Here is a 19,168-nt window from a genome sequence, read left to right as displayed (position 1 = left end):
ATGGCAATACTGGGATGCTACGTTAACTTCTATTTTAGATAAATCAGACTCCTTATTTAGGGGGCTATTTGGTAAAATCAGACCAACAGAAAATTGACTGTGACTTAAATATTCTTTTAAATTCATCCCAAAGTTACACTATGCAGTGGGTCTACTAGATTCATTTTCTTATGTTCTATTTTGACATTCCTAGTGTTTTATACACAATTAGCATGTGATATCAGTATTAGCTTTTTCTGTATGAAATACTAGTCTCAAAATTAAGTGGCTTAAAATAACCATTGACTTAGCTCATGATTTCGTGGCAATTTTTCCTGAAAAAACCAGTTTTTTCTAGACTATTCACATTAAAGTTGTTCATATTCCATATAAAGTATACGAAGTTTTAGAAACTACATATTTCTTAAAATGTTACTAACAGCAAATGAAAATAATACTGCATTTTGGAATATGGGTTATCTACCCTCAGGGTAGACAAAAGTAAAAAGCTAGTGTTGAAATGCAACGCACCAGCCCATAGCACTGAACAAAATGAACTTTCACTTGCCAGTATTTACATAGTACCCATTCTTAATATAAACTACTCATTATACAGAAAAGTGCTTTTCGTTAGGTTTTTTGACTACATAAAATTTATTTTTTGCCAATATAGACAATAAAGAGAAAATGAGGTTAGCATATAACAAGAGATACCTGGTTGGGTTGGATGACCAGCGTAACAGAGCCTCAAATGTATGTATCTTCTGTTCTAATGCCTTCCCAGCCCTGACCCCTGTTCCCTGACACTGGCCTATGGAATCTCTGAACTACAGGAAAACTTAACATCTAATCTACTGTTTAAATCTAGCAGGCATCGGAATCCCCTGGGAAAACTCACAAGGCCCACCTGCAGATTGATTTAGCTGCTCAGGAGTGGGGATTGGGAATGTGCACATTTAACAGAGATCCCAGGAGGTTTTGACATGTCCAGTCCCACCCTAGTTCTTATAGTGGAATGTGGTTCCTGTGGTCTAGTGCAACCTCTTATCAGATGCAGGGGTCCCACCTCAGCTTCTGTAAGTGGTCACCCAAGTGGGATGCTCACTATCTTCTAAGACTTATTCTGGTTTTTCCTTTTTTGGGGTTTGTTTTAGCTACTCTATACTATATTCAGATTTCTTTCATTTTTACCTAATGTTCTTTTTCTGTTCCTTGCTCCCATCCTGGATCAGGTGGTATGCATTCTTATAAGTGAAATATTAATACATCAAAATTATTCATTTGGTAAATCAGTATATTTTCTGTATATAATTATAGAAAGTCCACATTGTTCCTCAAATTTACTTGTAAAAAATTATTTTCCATTTGGCACTAAGGTTTATTCTCAGGGTGTTCAATCTATATCAGTTTTTATTTGAAGTTGTGTGATCTATCTAAAATAAAGCAAACATTAGTAATTACTTACAACATGGTCCTAAGAATCTCAATTTGGTTTATTGTTTTAAATCGTAATGCTATATTTATGTGCAAGGATAAACTTAAGGTATATTAGGATTGTAGGTTAACAATTGCATTGGCAAGATTTATTTTACCTGTATGTTTTTACTGAATGATATATTTTCCAACCCAAGGCAAGTATGAATATGTGGCATGATGACACAACACCTTTCTTACAAATGTGTTTACTGACTACTGAGTGTGCCTTTGGTAATCCTGTTAAAAGCAATGGAAAAATAAAACATGACCAAAAGTAAGAAAAGGAATAAGTCATGTCTTCTGGGGATTAAAGCTGAATGGACCACACACCCACAAATGCACACATTAGAGGTCAGTACTACCATTACCATTATCTCAGTGAAAAATGAAGGCTGGAAGAATTTAACAGTCAAGACTGTGATCACTGGGGCCTAACTCGACTTAAATCCCAACTGTGCTCTCACCAGCAGCTTATTCTGGGGCAGATGATTCAATTGCTTTAAACTTCAGTTACTTCAACTAAAAAATGAGGAGAGAATTCTATCTCATAGAATAATGAGATAAGGCATATGAAGCAATTAATATAGTCCTGACATGTAATACCGAGTCCCTACATCATGTTGACTGCTATTATAACAATATATATACCCAGTTGAAAACTCAATAATACAAATGAACTGGGGAACATCTAAAACTAGCATATGGAGAATGATTTTTGCTAACCCCAACAAAAAGCGAGGCTGTATCACCCTTTATTTGGGAATGTTAACCATACTTTTCTTCTTTTTTTCCTATAGCCCCACTCTCAATAACTGCCATCTACATTCTCTCTCCCCCACTCAGAAATCTCACTCTGAATAACTTAATGACCATAGTATTCACACTTTTTAATTAAAGTGATGTGTCCTCACAAATACATTTCTCAAACTCAAAACAAACATCATGCTTGAAATATTACTGAACTTGTCACCAAAGAAGTCACGTGGCAATGACAATAAAGAAACATGCAGACTACACTCAGGATAGAGCTCTAAAGAGTAAAAACAATGGAATTTGGAAAAAATAGGAGTGAAGAATTGCTTTGAGCAATAAAAACTGAGATTGATAAGTCACTTTTCTTTTTGATATAGGCTTGTCACTCACAGCCAAAATCTCTCAGCAAATCCACAGCTACTGTTTACACTCCTGAGAGATGCTCCTTCCTCACCCAGCACGCGTCTCCCTTCCTAGAAAGGTTTATCCTCTTCACAATTCTTGCTAAGGTGGCACTGAATACAAAGTTACTCATGATCACCCTTCCTTACTAGTTGTCAGTGTCTGCTCTTAGAGAATTTCATGTCTGTGTCAGAATTATTTATTGAGTTCCTTATAAACATGCTCCTATCTATGCAGAGTGCTGTGGAGTTTATGGATGAGTAAGATGATACACTTTTGCCTTCCAGTTAGCAGAGTTAAGTTGATGCTATTGAGACCATATGCCCTCCAAGGCTGAACATATTTACTTTCTTAGCCCATTAAAGAAAAAGTATGCCAAACCCTGAAATAGGAGATGCAAGTGTAGGAGTTCACAAGGAAGAAAGGTCACTTTCAACAAAGGTAATTCAGAGAAAAATTTTGGAGGAAGTGCCAATAGAAACAGAACTACAAGAATGAGCATGCAGAGGGCTAAAAATGTCTGAACAACAACAACAAAAGACATAAACATGTGAAGAAAAGAAAAACAAAGGTGGAGGATGAAGCCTGCCCATTTAGTTTAGATATACGCTCTCTTAAGATGATGTATAAAGGTATTTTCATTCTTACCATTTTTCTAATCAGCAGGTATGTTTTATACAAATCACATTCCATATGCCTCTAGAGTGTCTCTTAATTACATGCTTGCCCTCTCGCTGGTAACACCACTCTAAAGAGGCAAGTTCAGGGCTAAGAATTTGAGACAAATACACATTATCATTAATGGCATTCTCTGAAACTGTGCCACAATTTTACCTTCATTTTCTCTGTCACTTGATTTTTAATATTTATTCAGCACCAAAACAATTCTTTGTCTTCCAAGACCAAGTCATATGACTATATAACATATTAAGTTGCAAAAGATTATTACTGTATTGTTCATATCATTTGTATATTTGTATTTGTTCTTTTTCCCCAAAGTTCCAGCAAAAAAGCTAGAGGGATTAGATTTAGTCTTAAAAAACAAAAAATTATTTTGCTTAACTCAGAAAGAATATATTACATTAACAGGTCTAGGTGAGCTATTTCAAAAGCCTTTTGTTCCTCAATTCCTTTATACCATCAAAAGTTTCTTAAATCTAAATTTGCATCAAAAAATTTTATTGTAGAAAGACAATTTACATTGCCTTACATCAATCTATAAAAATATCTTATGCTCAATACTAAAATTGGTGGTCAGACGACCTTTTGGCTAGTTATCTAAATAGCCACATTTTCATATTCTACTATACATACTTACAAGCTAAAAGAACTATAAACTGTAGTTCACAAAAAATCAATTATGTATAAGAGAAAATGAGTATCTTTTAAAAATAGAAGCAATTCTTGAACTGCAAAAGAATGAGCCATAACATGTAAAACTTGAAGAAAACTTTTAAGTAGAACTTTAGACATGTAAATTAGGAAAAAACAACAAACAAAAGTGAGTGGGAGAAGAGACAGGAAGGAAGGAACAAACAAAAACCTGTAAACTGTGACAATCTAAATTCAGGTTACTGCTGTCCTGATATGAAGATATAAGAGAAAAAAATAACATTTTAAACTCAAAAACTAAACTGTTTTGCTATTTCAACATATTACTTCCTCCAGAACTCTCATAACATGCAAATAAATAAGAATGTTTCTCATTTCTTAATTTATTAACAATGTATACATTTGAAAAAATATAGACAATATTTCAAAACAAACCCTTCAGGACTATATCTAAGCAATGACATCCAAGGAAGTAGAATTCAGGTACCATGTAATATCTGGAAAATATGATAACTTGACGATTAAGTTTTCTCTTCCTTGCTGGTTACTCTGAAGTCTCCGATATACATAGGTTGCTCCTAACGTGGTTTTCTTATTGAGCCAAGCATCTTGATGCGTCAATCCCAGTTTCATTTTCTCCAGTACTACAAAAATTAAAAAGAAATAAACAAACAGAAAATAATTTACAAAGATAAACAATAGTCTAGTTTTAAAAAAGCCTACTAATAAAATAAAAAGTGTGTAAATTAGTTTGTTAAATGCTACCAAGAGGACTGCAATTAACTATACCGTATAGGATTCCTGAGGCTTCACTTAAAAAGCAGTTTATATGAGAAAATAATTCAGGTAGAGGGTGTTTGCTGACTGTTGAAGCTCAAGATGAATGCAATTAACATGAGACAAGCAAAAGTCATCTCACCCAGCACTAGGAAGGCAAAAATTCCACTGAATTCTAAAGTGATTTAGATAAGTAATATTGTGAATAGTGTGCTCGGTTCTTGGTGCCACATTTTGAGAGAGGCTGTGAAAACCTGTAGCTTATTCCACAGAGTGCAACTACTTCATTCCAGAAATGGTCTGGAAATCAAATCAAAGGAAGTAGTCCTGAAAGAAGAAGAGAGGCCTAGTGAAGAGCTGTTTTGAGGCCAACACTATTAATGGTGTTCAATACTGAGATATCTCCAGTAGGAATAAAATCAATGAAGATTTCTTTGTTTGGCTGAATATACACTGAGTCATCCATAACTCCTGCCCTTTTTGTTTGATACTAATATACTGGCATTCTCTTGGAGGAATTATGAATGCTGTTTACATGTAATAAAATTCTGTTTCTAAGACCTTCACTTCATTATTACTCAGAGAAAAAGTGAAGGCAAACAACCTTGCTGATAAGTGTGTCTGTGTGTGTCTGCACATGCATGTATACATGTACAAATGTGAAAACGCTGAGATGCTGATGGTTTTAATCTGATACATTTTAAAGTGGCACTCTAGAAAAAATACGGCAAGATTTATTTTCGTGTGAATAAAACAATGTAATTTAGCATTTAAGAAGCAATTTAAATATTTTACTAAAGGCAATTGTCAGAGAAAATCAGCTTCCTAAAGAAATGGTACTTGGCACTCATATAAAACCACATTTATTTGGTGCCTACTATGTGCCAGGAAGTGTCTCAGATACTGTGGGAGATCTCAAATTAAGACAAAACGCCCGAGGACCAAATTAATATAGATAGAATCATACACACACACACACACACACACACACACACACTTACACACACTCAAAAGCTGGGCAAATAGGAGGGAACTCATTCTATGCAAAGAGAAGAGGTGTATTGCCTGGAGGTAGCGGGGGTGAATCATCAGAGCTACAAAGAAGGTTATTTTTGAAGGTTTTTGAAGATGATAAGGGTTGAAAGTGCAGGTAAAAGCCAAACTGCAAAGGGTCTACACTGACATACGAGGGAGTCTAAATAACTTGGAAGTAATTTGGAAGCAATGAAAAACCGCATATGTACACGTGTATGCGTCTATGTATGACAAAAATGTTACTATAGAACCAAAGGTTTCTAATACACCAGCATACTTTGTTTTATTGTGCTTAGCTTTACCGCACTTCACAGATCCTTTTTTTTTTTTTAACAAATTGAAAGCCTGTGGCAACTCTGCTTGGACAAGTCTATCAGAGCCATTTTTTCCAACAGCTTGTGTTCACTTTGTGTCTCTGTGTCATAGTTTGGTAATTCTCATAATATTTCAAAATTTTTTGTTCCTATTCCACCTGCTATGGTACTCTGTGATCAGCAATCTTCATTATCACTCTTGTAAATGTTTTGGAGCACCACGAACAGTGTCTGCATAAGACGGCGAACTTCACTGATAAATATTACATGTGTTCTGACTACTCCACCAACTGACCATTCCCCATCTCTCTTCCTCTCTTTAAGCCTCCCTAATCCCTAAGACACAACAGTATGGAAATTATACCAATTAAGAACCCTAAAATGGCCTCTAGGTGATCAAGGGAAAGGGAAGAGTTGCATTATCTCTGGCTTTATATTAAAAGCTAGAAATGAGTAAGCCAAGTGAGAAAAGATTATCAAAAGCTCGGATAGGCCAAAAGTTAAGACTCTTGCATCAAAAAGCCAAGTTTTAAATGCAAAGCAATGTTCTTAAAGGAAATTAAAACGCTACTCCAGTGAATATACGAATAAGAGAGCAAAACAGCTTTATTGTGGATATGGAGAAAGATTTTGTGGTCTGGATAGAAGCCCAAACCAGCTACAACATCCCCATAAGCCAAAGCCTAATGCAGAGCAAGGCCTTAACTGTCTTCAATTCTATAAAGGCTGAGAAAGATGAGGAACCTGCAGAAGAGAAGTCTGAAGCTAGCAGAGGTTGGTTGATGAGGTTTAAAGAAAGAAGCTATCTCCATAACATAGAAGTGCAAGGTAAAGCAGCCAGTGCTGATAAAGAAACTGCACACAAGTTATCTACCATTTAGCTAAGATCATTGATGAAGGTGACTAACAGGCTTTCAATGCAGACGAAACAGCCTTCTAATGAATAAGATGCCACATAGGACTTTCACGCTAAAGGAAGTCAGTGTCTGGCTTCAAAGCTTCAAAGGACAGGTTGACTTTCTCGGTATGGGCTAATGCAGCTGGTGACTTAGTTGATGTCAATGTTCATTTACCACTCTGAAAATCCTAGGGCCCCTAAGAATTATGCTAAATCTACTCTACCTGTGATCTACAAATGAAACAGAAGCTTGATGACATCATATTTGTTCATAATACGGTTTCCTGAAAATTTTAAGCCCACTGTTGAAGCCTACTGCTCAGAAAAAAAAGATTCCTTTCAAAATATTGTTCATTGACAATGTACCCAGTCATCCAAGAGCTCTGATGGAATATACAAAAAGATTAATGTTGCTTTAATGCCTGCTAATTCAACATCCATTCTACAGTCCATGGATCATGGAGTCACTCTACTTGCAAGTCCTATTATTTAAGAAATACATTTTGTAAGGCTATAGTTGCCAGAGATAGTAATTCCTCTGATGGATCTCAGCAAAACAAATTGAAAACCTACTGGAAAGGATTCACCATTCTAGATGCCACTGACAACATTTGAGATTCATAGGAGCAGGTGAAAATATCAACATCAATAGGAGTTTGGAAGAAGTTGATTCCAGTCTTCATGGATGACTTTGAGGGGTTCAAGAGTTCAGTAGAGGAAGTAATTGCAGATGTGGTGGAAACTACAAGAGAACAAGAATCAGAAGTGGAGCCTGAATATGTGACTGAATTGCTGCGGTCTCATGATAAAACTTGAGCAGATGAGGAGTTGCTTCTTCTGGATAAGCAAAGTGGTTTCTTGAGATGGAAACAGTTCGTGGTGAAGATGCTTTGAACATTGTTGAAATGACAGCAAAGGATTTAGAATATTCCATAAATTTAGTTGATAAAGCAAGAGCAAGTTTTGAAAGGGTTGACTCCAATTCTGAAAAAAGTTCTACTCCGGGCAAAATGCTTTCAAACAGCATCACATGCTACAGAGAGATCTTTTGTGAAAGGAAGAATCAAGTGATGTGGCAAACTTCACAGATTTACAACTACTCAACCTTTAGCAACCACCACCCTGATCAGTCAACAGCTAGCAACATCAAGGCAAGACCCTCTACCAGCAAAAAGATTACAACTCACTGAAAGCTCAGATGACTGTTAAGCATTTTTTAGCAATATTTTTAAGATAGGCACATAGTTTTTACAGACATAATGCTACTGCATAGTATCATGTAAACATAACTTTTATATGCACTGGGAAAACAAAGAAGTCATTCATTGCAGTGGTCTGGACTTGAGCTCAAAAAATCTTTAAGGTATGCCTTTTTTTCCCCAAATACTTTGAAATGTCTGTGTCTTTAGGGAAAAAAATGAAAATAAAAAACATATAGCAGAGACAGTCCCAAAATATTCAACTACTGTACATTTGAAGAATTTTTATAAAAGGGTTTGACAGAACACAGAGGGAAAGAAAACAACAGTATAAAACTAACCCTACTAAAAGCAGTTAATGAAGCAAACATCAAGGTGAATCAAGGATTCACGCTATCAAGGATGACATTCAAGTGTTTAAAAATCTTCTTTGGAGAAGATAAGAAAATTAAATTTGTATGAATGAGAAATAAACTGAAGGCATTTGGGCTGAAAATTATGGGGCATTCTGCTGACTCCTGCTAGTACAATAATTAATCTTACAACTTGCAAACATTTGTCATATAGCAAGTGCCTGTATTCATTGTTTTTTAAAGATCATGGGTTTTAATGGGTAGTCATGCAGCAATGCTGACTGCAGTGAAACAGGAGAGCACAGGTGGGTCAATGAAATTCAAGACTAGTTTTGGCCAATGTGCAAAATAAATGCTATCCCACATTTATCCTATTTATCTTGGATGAACAGCTCCTGACGACTCCTTTATATATCACACTTACTTGTCTGTTTGCACAGCTGACTTTTTCTTTCTTTGACGGGTAGGTGAAAGATTAAGAAAAGTTAAAAGATTAAAAATTTAAAAACTCACTACTCATAACAAAAGCTACTCATGTCTATAAATTAAGGCTTTGATATATGTGTGTGTGTGTGTGTGTGTGTCTATATATATATATATATGCAAGATAAAGCAGCCAGTGCTGATGGAGAAACTGCACATAGGTTATCTACAATCTAGCTAAGATCACTGATGAAGGTGACTACACTAGAGAACAGATTTTCAATGCAGATGAAACAGACTTCTGATGGAATAAGATGCCACAGAGGACAGAGAAGTCAACGTCTGGCTTCAAAGGACAGGCTGACTTTCTTGGGCTAATGCAGCTGGTGACTGGAAATAGACACTAGATACTAAATATTTTATATATAAACATTTATATAAAAATACATATATATATAAATGCATGTTATGGATTTATATATAATTACTTATAAATATAGGACTAGATCTGGGACTCAAAATATTTTGAGTTTGAATCTGGGTTTTGTCATCTATTAACCTTAGTTTTCTTTTTTTTTTTGAGACAGAGTCTCGCTCTGTCGCCCAGGCTGGAGTGCAGTGGCCGGATCTCAGCTCACTGCAAGCTCCGCCTCCCGGGTTTACGCCATTCTCCTGCCTCAGCCTCCCAAGTAGCTGGGACTACAGGCGCCCGCCAACTCGCCCGCCTAGTTTTTTGTATTTTTTAGTAGAGACGGGGTTTCGCCGTGTTAGCTAGGTTGGTCTCGATCTCCTGACCTCGCGATCCACCCGTCTCGGCCTCCCAAAGTGCTGGGATTACAGGCTTGAGCCACCGCGCCCGGCCTAACCTTAGTTTTCTCATCTGTAAAACATACCTTGTGGTACACTTACTTCACAGGTGTGAGAATTAAGAGTTGATGCAGAGAAAGAACTTTACATAATTCCTGGCACATTTAAATATTCTATACTTTGCTATTAATGATTTATTTTCCTGTTGTTATTTCTGCCAAGAAAAATTCAAATAAATTAGATCTGGGACACAAAATAAAAAGAAGCTGTGTGTGATATATTGGTGTTACATTATTTATTTAAGCCACTGGTAAGGGAATCATCTCATTCTTTAGAAAATTAATTACTAAATTAAAAATAATCTGTTTTAGATTAAAAGAATTTCTATTTGACCCCAAAATCAATACTTTTTGTTTTGTTCACTGAAATACATAACACTGCTATTCTTCATTCCTAATTATAAAATGAGGTCCCTATAAATGGAAACTCAGAAATGATGATTTTTCTTTTCTTTTTAGGATATAATTTTGCATCTATAAACTAGGATAAAACCTGGTGTTTCAAACAAATTTTAGTTATTATAAAATGAGTCACACTTGTTTAAAGCAGTAAAATAAGAAGACCTAAATATAAAGGGAGACTATATGAATTACATATACTGCGTGACATGAACTTTTTACCTTGGCACATGGTTATTTGAGTACTCAAGGCTACATGGCTTTCGCCCTCATGGGAATTATGGGTAGGTACTTAAGTAAAACACAGTTTAAAACTAGAGAGCATTCATGTTCTCTAATCTGGCACGTAAAAGGGAACATGAAAGGGGAAAGAGCTTCAATTTGCAAAAAGGAATTCAGTGTTAGTGGTCAATTTACATAAAAAGGGAAGCTCAAAAAGTACAAAGAGAGAATATGAGGCAAAAGTGGGTCACCAAAAGAAAAAAAAAATGGAAAGTTAGTATGAATAAAGTAACGCTATAAAAACAAAACACACATATAAAAAGATCTGTACTTATATTTATAACATACGAGTGCTAGTAATGCTTTAAACCTGCAGCAGTTTAGTCCTATTTTGTATCTACATACTTATGTATCGATGTCACAGCTAAATACTAAATGCCACTTAATACTTACAGCAGGAATAAATTCATGAATTAGGGTTTTATCAATATTTTTATTATTAAAGGCAACTATATGTTTGTTAAAGGACAGTATATTCTCATTAAATAATTAAGTATACATAGTTTATTTTCTACTTATCTGTTCACCTGAAATGAAGACCCAAAATTATACTACAAGTCTGCGAGTCAGGACTTTAAATAAATTAAAGAAAAAAACATAAACAAAAATTCCTGTGTGTGATAGTTCTCCTTTTCCAAGAAGAGTATTAGCTATGTATGATCCTAAAACAGAACNAAAAAAAAAAAAAAAAATTACTCAAGAAAAGCCCTCCAGGAGGCAGCACATTAGTGACCTGTATCTCTTAAAAGTCCAAAATTGGAAGCTTTTCCCTCATCAATGACACAAGAAAACCCTATTTCGTTGGTTAAGCAGCAAATGGTTTGCACTTAGAAACTATGATATAGATATCAAGCACTCAGAATTTTCAATTTTGGGATCACATTCAGCATAGTAAGATGCTATGCTATGCATGAGAGGCACTTGATATCTAAAACTTGCGACAGTCACTGTCACATTCCTTAGAGGACATGTATTATTTAGGGGAAATTCAAGCAGAATAACCAAACCATTTTCCTCCTTCCATTTTATTTTTTGTTTTGTTTTGTTTTGAAATCCCCCCAAATATATATAGTTGAATTCCCTTGAGCTAAAGGCAACTAGTGTCTAACTTAAGAATAAGTGACTATAGAATCAGGTGTCTCTCTGCCTAGATCTGTGCTTTTCCTCCTTGAACACCACAGGTGCTAAGTAAGGATTCCCTTTAAATGGACAGCAGTGCTATGTTCCTAGTATCTTGAGCAGGAACTTTTGAACCTTCTGAACCCAATCTATTCGTTATTATTATTTTTTTTCTCGTCATTCTGGAAAACAAAAACAAAAACCTCTGTCTCTAGTTAATCTGCCAAGATGTAATTAATTAGATATAGTATGTATTAACATTACTGGAAACCACACCCCTTCCTCAAGATTTTTACTATCAATAAATGAAAAGGAAGGATGACAGGGAAAAGCAGAAACAGGAAATGGACTGCAGTGTCAGAGATAACCGCTGAAAGGCCTACTGGTGCAACTGTACATGACCCAAACTATATGACCTCTATCTTTCCCATGTATAACAAGACTCGAAAGCACTGTAAAGATCAAGGCCAGATGTGCTCGCTCGCATCTGTAATCCCAGCACTCAAAAGGCCAAGACAGGAGGATTGGATTGCTTGAGGCCAGGAGTTCGAGACCAGCTTGGGCAACATAGTGGAACCTCATCTCCACAAAAAATACATTAAAAATTAGCTGGGTATGGTGGAGCATGCCTGTGCTCCTAGCTACTGGGGAGGCCGACGCAGGAGGATCACTCAAGTCCAGGAGGTCAAGGCTGCAGTGAACCATGACTGCACCACGGCACTCCAATGGGGGTAGGGCAACAGAGCAAGATGCCAAAAAAGATCATTTTGGCACAGAGATGGGTTACAATGATGCAATTTCAAAGACAATGACCAAAATAAAAGTGATTTCCAGTGGAAAAATTTTATCACTAATGTGTGGGTGTTGCTAGGCAACAAATATTGCAGTGTTTAATCTCCACCTTTCCTAAGGAATTGCATGATGAAAGAAAACAAGCTTTTGTAGCGTTTAGATATAACAGTTGTGTCTAGTAATTCTTCAGTCTTCTTTTTGAATGTTGTTTCTTTTATGCTGAAATACCTGTAATTCTTGTAAGTATGTATCAATCTACTCCCATTTTTTAAAAAGTTGGTTCTACTATCCATAATGATTAATGGGAATGTACTAAAATTACCATAAATCGATTAACAACATTGCATCATTATAATAGGTGGCTACGAGTGACAAAAAAATAGATGCTGGTCATCTGAATTTGAATGCCTATATGATTTATTAGTATCAATACTTAGACAATATATGTAGACATGTGAGTTTCAAAGAGAAAATAAACTCCAGAGATTAAGAAACAACTATGCTTTTATAATTGTTATTTGAAAAGATTTGTATGAAGCTAAGACCTTATTTAGTATCCCATGTATGCTTCAGTGCCTAAACAAGTTCCAGTAAAATTAAACATCCATAGGTAACTCTTATTTTGGAGCACACATTATATATTTAAGGAAATCTAAGAAATACCATGAACATTTTCAAGTTCTGGTAAAAAAGAACTGAATCTGATAAGTCAGAACAACTAACAACTTTTTTTAAAATTTCTTTTAATTTTTATTTATTTATTTATGTTTTTGAGACGGAATCTCACTCTGTTGTCTAGGCTGGAGGGCAGTGGAGTGATCTTGGCTCACTGCAACCTCTCCCTCCCGGATTCAAGTGATTCTCTTGCCTCAGCCTTCTGACTAGCTGGGATTACAGGTGCCCACCACCACGTCTGGCTAATTTTTGTATTTTTAGTAGAGACAGGGTTTCACCATGTTGGTCAGGCTGCTGTCAAACTCCTGACCTCATGTGATTCGCCTGCCTCGGCCTTGCAAAGTGCTGGGATTACAGGCATGAGCCACTGAGCCCGGCTGAAAACAACTTTTTATGTAGTTCAGTTTTCTCATCTATAAAAGAGGGATAACACTAAAACATACTTGTATTATCACAGTAATGGGTATTTAATTAAAAATGGGGAAGCATTGGATGAAATACATTCCAATCAACGGGGAAGCTGTTATTGTCCCAAACACTATGTCAATCATTATGAAGTGGAGAGCTAAGAAATGATCTCTAAAAAGTTCATCTACATAGATATTCATGCTGCAATAAACCTCCACTTTTACAAATCTAAGAAGATGGTAATCCTTAGACTGTTGGAATAATTCAAATATTTGTTCTTAACTCTTATTTTCATGTGGCAATAACCTTGATTATCAAGGTTATCAACAATCTATCCTAGTCCAAAAGAGCCTGTAACAACCAAGGCTAACGTGATGTTAATTACAGGATTTCTATATCGTATCTATTATTTTAATGAAGAACTAGAAAACAGGAACCTAGGAAACAGACTTAATGTTTCTTCTCAAGAATTATAATAATCTGGTAATGTGTATAAAATGATCCCTCCAATGTCTAATTTAAGAGCATGCCCATTGCAATTTTACCAATTCGTTTTGCCATTCATATTACATTTTCTCTACAAATAGAAGAATAGGTACATGCCAATAACTCAGAGTTCTCAGCATCTTTCACAATGTAACCATCCCTAAGATGGGGAGAGGGGAGGGGCAGATTTCATTTACTAAACCTTGCAGTAGTCAACATTAGCTTTGTAAAGCAATTAACCTTTGACATTATATTAAATTTATATCAAAAATGGATGTTTTAACTTCAATGTCAATCATTTTATAGGTGTGAAAACTGAGGCCCAGAGCCTTTGGTAAACCAAAGGCCTTCTATTAGCAGCTCCCCTAAATAATACTATGGTCCCCTAAAAACTACTACTTTATTATCAACCTCTTTATGTCCTCCATCTTTAATAAAGATAATTAAGAAAACAGTCCTTCTATTTTGGATCCAGTTAGCAAAATGGGCATCTTATGCAAATTAACATTAGAATTTCAAAACTAGACCACTAAAATAAAGCATGCCACTAATTCATTTTACAGAACTTGAAGGCTCAACTTTAAGCTGGAGCACATTAGCAGAGTGGCAGTTAAATCTTCAAAGATGCTACACTTAATTCCTCTCCTTTCTGCATATGCAACCCTTTGCTCCCGTTAAGAGGCAGACTGTATCTTTTCCCTGTGTGAATCTGGGCTGCCCTTGGGACTTATTCTAAGAGGCCTGCCACTTCTGCCTTCATATCCTCTTGGGGAAATCAGTCACGCTGTAGAGCAGCAGTTTGGGCTGGAGTCTGAAATGATGAGAGAGGAAGTGGAGAGAGATAGTCCATGTAGATAACACCTAATGGCCACACTCGTTGAGTGAAGTGAGTGGACCTCCAAGGCAAACCCAACTACCAGTCGAATACAGCTGAAGGAGTGAAGCCAGTTAACGTTACAGGAAGCAAAAAAACACCTCATAGCTGGGCTCTAGCTAAGTTCCTGACTGAAGCATCCTAAGTAAGAAATAACAAACCATTATTGCTTTTTCAGCTGCTAAGTCTGGAGTTGCTTGTGTAGCTATAGATTACTGAAATGAGTGTTAGCCAGCAGCACTAATTTAAAGTTTGGAGTTTTAGCTCCATTATATAATCCCCCAGGAAAATAAAGGAGAAAAACCAGAATCTGTAAGTATGGAATAAGGAAAACCCATGAAGGAGAGATATTTCTACACTTGTAGATAGAGTAAGATAAAATATAAATGACCAACTACGATGGGTAAATCCCCTGCTATAGAAATGCAAAGACACAGAAGTTAAGAGTTTCTGCAAGCATGTTGTAACCAGTTGAGCTTAAAAAAAGAAAAAAAATAAGGTGTATACACAGAGAGATGGGCCGTGGCCAGGAAAAGTTTCATTGACACTAACATAGTATAGTGATGAGCAAGACATTGAAAAGATCTGGTTTAAAAAATACTAAATATGGGAGTCAAAAGATTTGGGTTTAAGTCTTGGTTTTCTCCCTTGTCAAGTAGTCATGATATCTCTCTGGCCTTTTTTCCCCTATAGCTCTAAAATATTCTGTTCTGCTATATGTAGAGTAAGATCCACCGTTAGCTAAGCCGGTTGACTTTGACAAGTCACATACTATTTGAATCACAATTTATTCTCAACAAATGATTGGTTACAATTAATGACCCATGAAGCAGACCCTGAGGTGGCCCTTGTAATAGAAATATGATCAAGACTGGTGTTCAGGGAAAAACATCTTTTATTGAGCTAGAAAAGAGTACAAGTTAACATCTAGAGGCAATAATTCCTTTATGATCATTAAATATTTTTTAAGTATATAAGGCATTGTACTACAAGGTGACAGACAAAGCCCAGCCTTCAGGAAGTCTCTATCTGAGGAGTTATAAGGGAATCTAAATATCTATTTCTTTTCTTTTTTTTTTTTTTGAGATGAAGTCTCGCTCTGTTGCCCAGGCTGGGGTGCAGTGGCATAATCTCGGCTCACTGCAACCTCCGCCTCCTGGGTTCACACCATTCTCCTGCCTCAGCCTCCCAAGCAGCTCGGACTACAGGCGCCCGCCACCACACCTGGCTAATTTTTTGTTTTTAGTAGAGATGGGGTTTCACCATGTTAGCCAGGATGGTCTTGATCTCCTGAGCTCGTGAACCGCCCTCCTCGGCCTCCCAAAGTGCTGGTATTACAGGTGTGAGCCACCGTGCCCAGCCCTAGGAATCTAAATGCCTATAATAAAAAGCAAAACATCAGCTAACTTAGGAAAAGCGGGGGGTGGCAGGAAGGAAAAAAAGAAAGCAAAACATAAATGCAAGTCATAATAAAGGTAGAAAATATATGGAAATTTAGAGAAAGACGAATCAAACAGCATTAAGAGCTCTTGGAGGACAGATTGGATTTTGGCATGTAGACGTTTACAGAAGATACATTATTAAGAAGGGTGATTTCTGGGCTGAAGAAATGACAGCAGCAAAGTTGTCACTATGATGAAACAGAAGAAAATATTTAGAGAAAGAGAGTTATTAGGCAACAGCTTGGAAAGCAGAACAGAACACAATATTCTGGAAAGCCTCAAGTTGCCAGATATTGGACTTTGTTGTTAGGCAGTGAGGAAACTGCAAATACCTAGGTATCACAAAGTTTAAAAAAAAAGGGTTAAAAAGGTTAAAGACACAAACACGGCTTAGTGAGATACTGGTCAATGGCTGAGGAAAAATTCAAAGCAGATAAGCTCTGAGCTTGGATGATTAGGCAAATCATTAAGTGAAAGTGTAACACCAGGAAGGGGTTCACAGGAGAGGTGGTGAGGGCACAGAAGAAAAAAGCAGCCTCATTTTTCCATTTGCTAACCATTTTCATAGTCATCCTTATTATGCAATTCATAATTAAAATGGGTTTTAAATCTGAAGTTTACCATGAAGGGGTAATCCCTCACTTATCTGTGGATACTGCTAATAGTAAGTCTATGGATAGACCTTTCTGGTGTGTGATGTGGATTGCTTTTCTTAGCTTCTAAACTTTCCCAGCACTTCATCATTCACCAAAACCCAACAAGTGTCCAAGTTTCAATTGCCAAGGCCTCTGCTGGATCCAAAATCATTCTCAAGAGGACGTATAATCACCACTGACTACAAAGAAAAAAACACCTATGCTGGTGCTCCAAAAGTTAGTCATTACTAAGAAAAGCAGACGTTTTGGAATTAGTAACATGTGAAACACGATTCATTTCAGCTGGCTGGTGAAATGTCAAAAGGCTTGACAGAAAACAGAAAAGATGTCAACTGGCAGGAGAAATGTATGGTTCTCCAAGGACTCTGGGGCAGTACATGGAAGATGAGAAAAATGCACTGCACTCAGAGAACTTACCTGGGCAAACTTGTGAATCTGTTCCACCACTGCAGCAAAAAGAGCATGGACACTCTCATCGATCAGACTCTGCATGTAATGCACAGCCTCTTCATCCGACAGGTCTAAACGGAATTTATCCTGAACCTATAAGATAACACTCTTAGTCTTTACAATGAAGAAAAATAGGGCACATTTTGAACAGACAGAATCAAACCGATACAGACATTATAAAGTAACATGAGCTATTCCTATGGCAAATAAATGACCTGTAACTTATCAGAACGCTGAATGCAATTCTTTGGAGTGTGCAAGTTTGCTGTTTTTGTTATAAGCTCTGCATATCACCCCGTTCTTGTTGGCTATAAACAGTTTTTAAGAAAAGAAAAAAGAAAAGAATAAATTTTCTTAGGGTCCTACATTTTAAAACAGATAAACTGCTCTTTTAACTAAAGGTGTGGTGTGCCTTTTTTTTTTTAATCTAAAATCTAGAGTGACTATATATGATTTAACTTGTGGTATATTTATTAATAATCCACTTTATCCCTGTTATTCCTTGTGAAATAGATGAAGCAAGGTGAGATTATATTAATATTCTCCCATACCTTCAGTGTCTACATAAGAACAGGAACAATGTCAATCACTGACAAAATAAACTAAATGTGATTTTCTAAGGTTTCCTTTCCTATTGAATTTCCCTATATCCCAGCACAAAACTGTGTCAATAGGTCTATAATTTCCAAAGATAAAAGAAATTTTTTTAGTCCTATTTAAAGCACAGTTGATTTTCAGTAGCATTAAGTATTAGAAAAACTAGTATCTATATTTATGTGTGTATATTTTATATATACATAAAAGTCAATGTTACTGAAGAAGAATTACTTTGTGGAAAACGCCATACCAAGTATCATACATGCAACATTTCATCTGACTGATGACAAACATACAGTAGATAGTATCTCATCAATAAGATGCAGAAATTGAGGCACAGAGAATTCATGAAGCCAGCTCAGGGACCCTTAACTGGCACATGCTTCCAGACAATCCCACGCCACCATACAACCATTACACACTACTCCTTTCTCTTGTAAATAACCCACATATACTTCTCAAAGACAGGCTAGGAGAAAGTGGGGTTTCCAAGTGGATAAAGCGTGTAGGGTTTCAAGTATAAGGTTTCACTACTAGAAAGCTACAAAGAAGAAAGGACAGTATAAAAACCCATAGCCTCAGGTCAGTGCCCTTGTCTCTTCATGGTACTGGAGGTATACCAGGTGATCTGAGAGTGCTTGAGCCTCAAGATAGGGGGAGGTAAGAGAGAGGTAAATGTAAAAAGTGAACACAAGAACAATTTGGTAGAGGAACATCTAAGGCTGTATCTTCAGTGAACTAGCTCTCTCATTTCCAGGATCCCAGATAATAACAAACATAGTCCTTGAGTTTGATCTTTTGATTTCCTTAACTTCTACTTACAGAGAGAATATCTGACAATTTTGGAACTATTTTTAAGGACATAAAAAATCGGCCAGGCGCGGTGGCTCAAGCCTGTAATCCCAGCACTTTGGGAGGCCGAGACGGGCGGATCACGAGGTCAGGAGATCGAGACCATCCTGGCTAATACGGTGAAACCCCGTCTCTACTAAAAAAACATACAAAAAACTAGCCGGGCGCGGTGGGGGGCGCCTGTAGTCCCAGCTACTCCGGAGGCTGAGGCAGGAGAATGGCGGGAACCCGGGAGGCACAGCTTGCAGGGAGCTGAGATCGTACCACTGCCCTCCAGCCTGGTGACAGTGCAAGACTCCATCAAAAAAAAAAAAAAGAAAAAGAAAAAA

The 19,168-nt window shown here is 36.6% G+C and overlaps 1 protein-coding gene across 2 annotated transcripts in view; it reads right to left on the bottom strand.

Annotated features, from left to right (window-relative positions):
* Positions 1–4,224: 4,224 nt before the first annotated feature.
* Positions 4,225–19,168, bottom strand: part of PIK3C3 (phosphatidylinositol 3-kinase catalytic subunit type 3) — a 129,417-nt gene continuing 114,473 nt past the window's right edge. Inside the window, exons 24-25 of one of the 2 annotated variants that reach the window (XM_017885304.1) lie at positions 17,358–17,483; positions 4,225–4,586 (exon numbers count right to left, since the gene is read on the bottom strand). In XM_017885304.1, coding sequence (XP_017740793.1) covers positions 4,572–4,586; positions 17,358–17,483 — 141 coding nt within the window. In that variant the 3' untranslated portion in view covers positions 4,225–4,571. The remainder of the gene's footprint in view (positions 4,587–17,357; positions 17,484–19,168) is intronic. The other variant, XR_001887886.1, reaches the window with a different exon arrangement.

This window comes from Rhinopithecus bieti, unplaced genomic scaffold (genome assembly GCF_001698545.2).
Source record: "Rhinopithecus bieti isolate Rb0 unplaced genomic scaffold, ASM169854v2 scaffold_14009, whole genome shotgun sequence".
NCBI lineage: Eukaryota > Metazoa > Chordata > Mammalia > Primates > Cercopithecidae > Rhinopithecus > Rhinopithecus bieti.
This window is presented reverse-complemented; position numbering and strand designations above follow the sequence as displayed.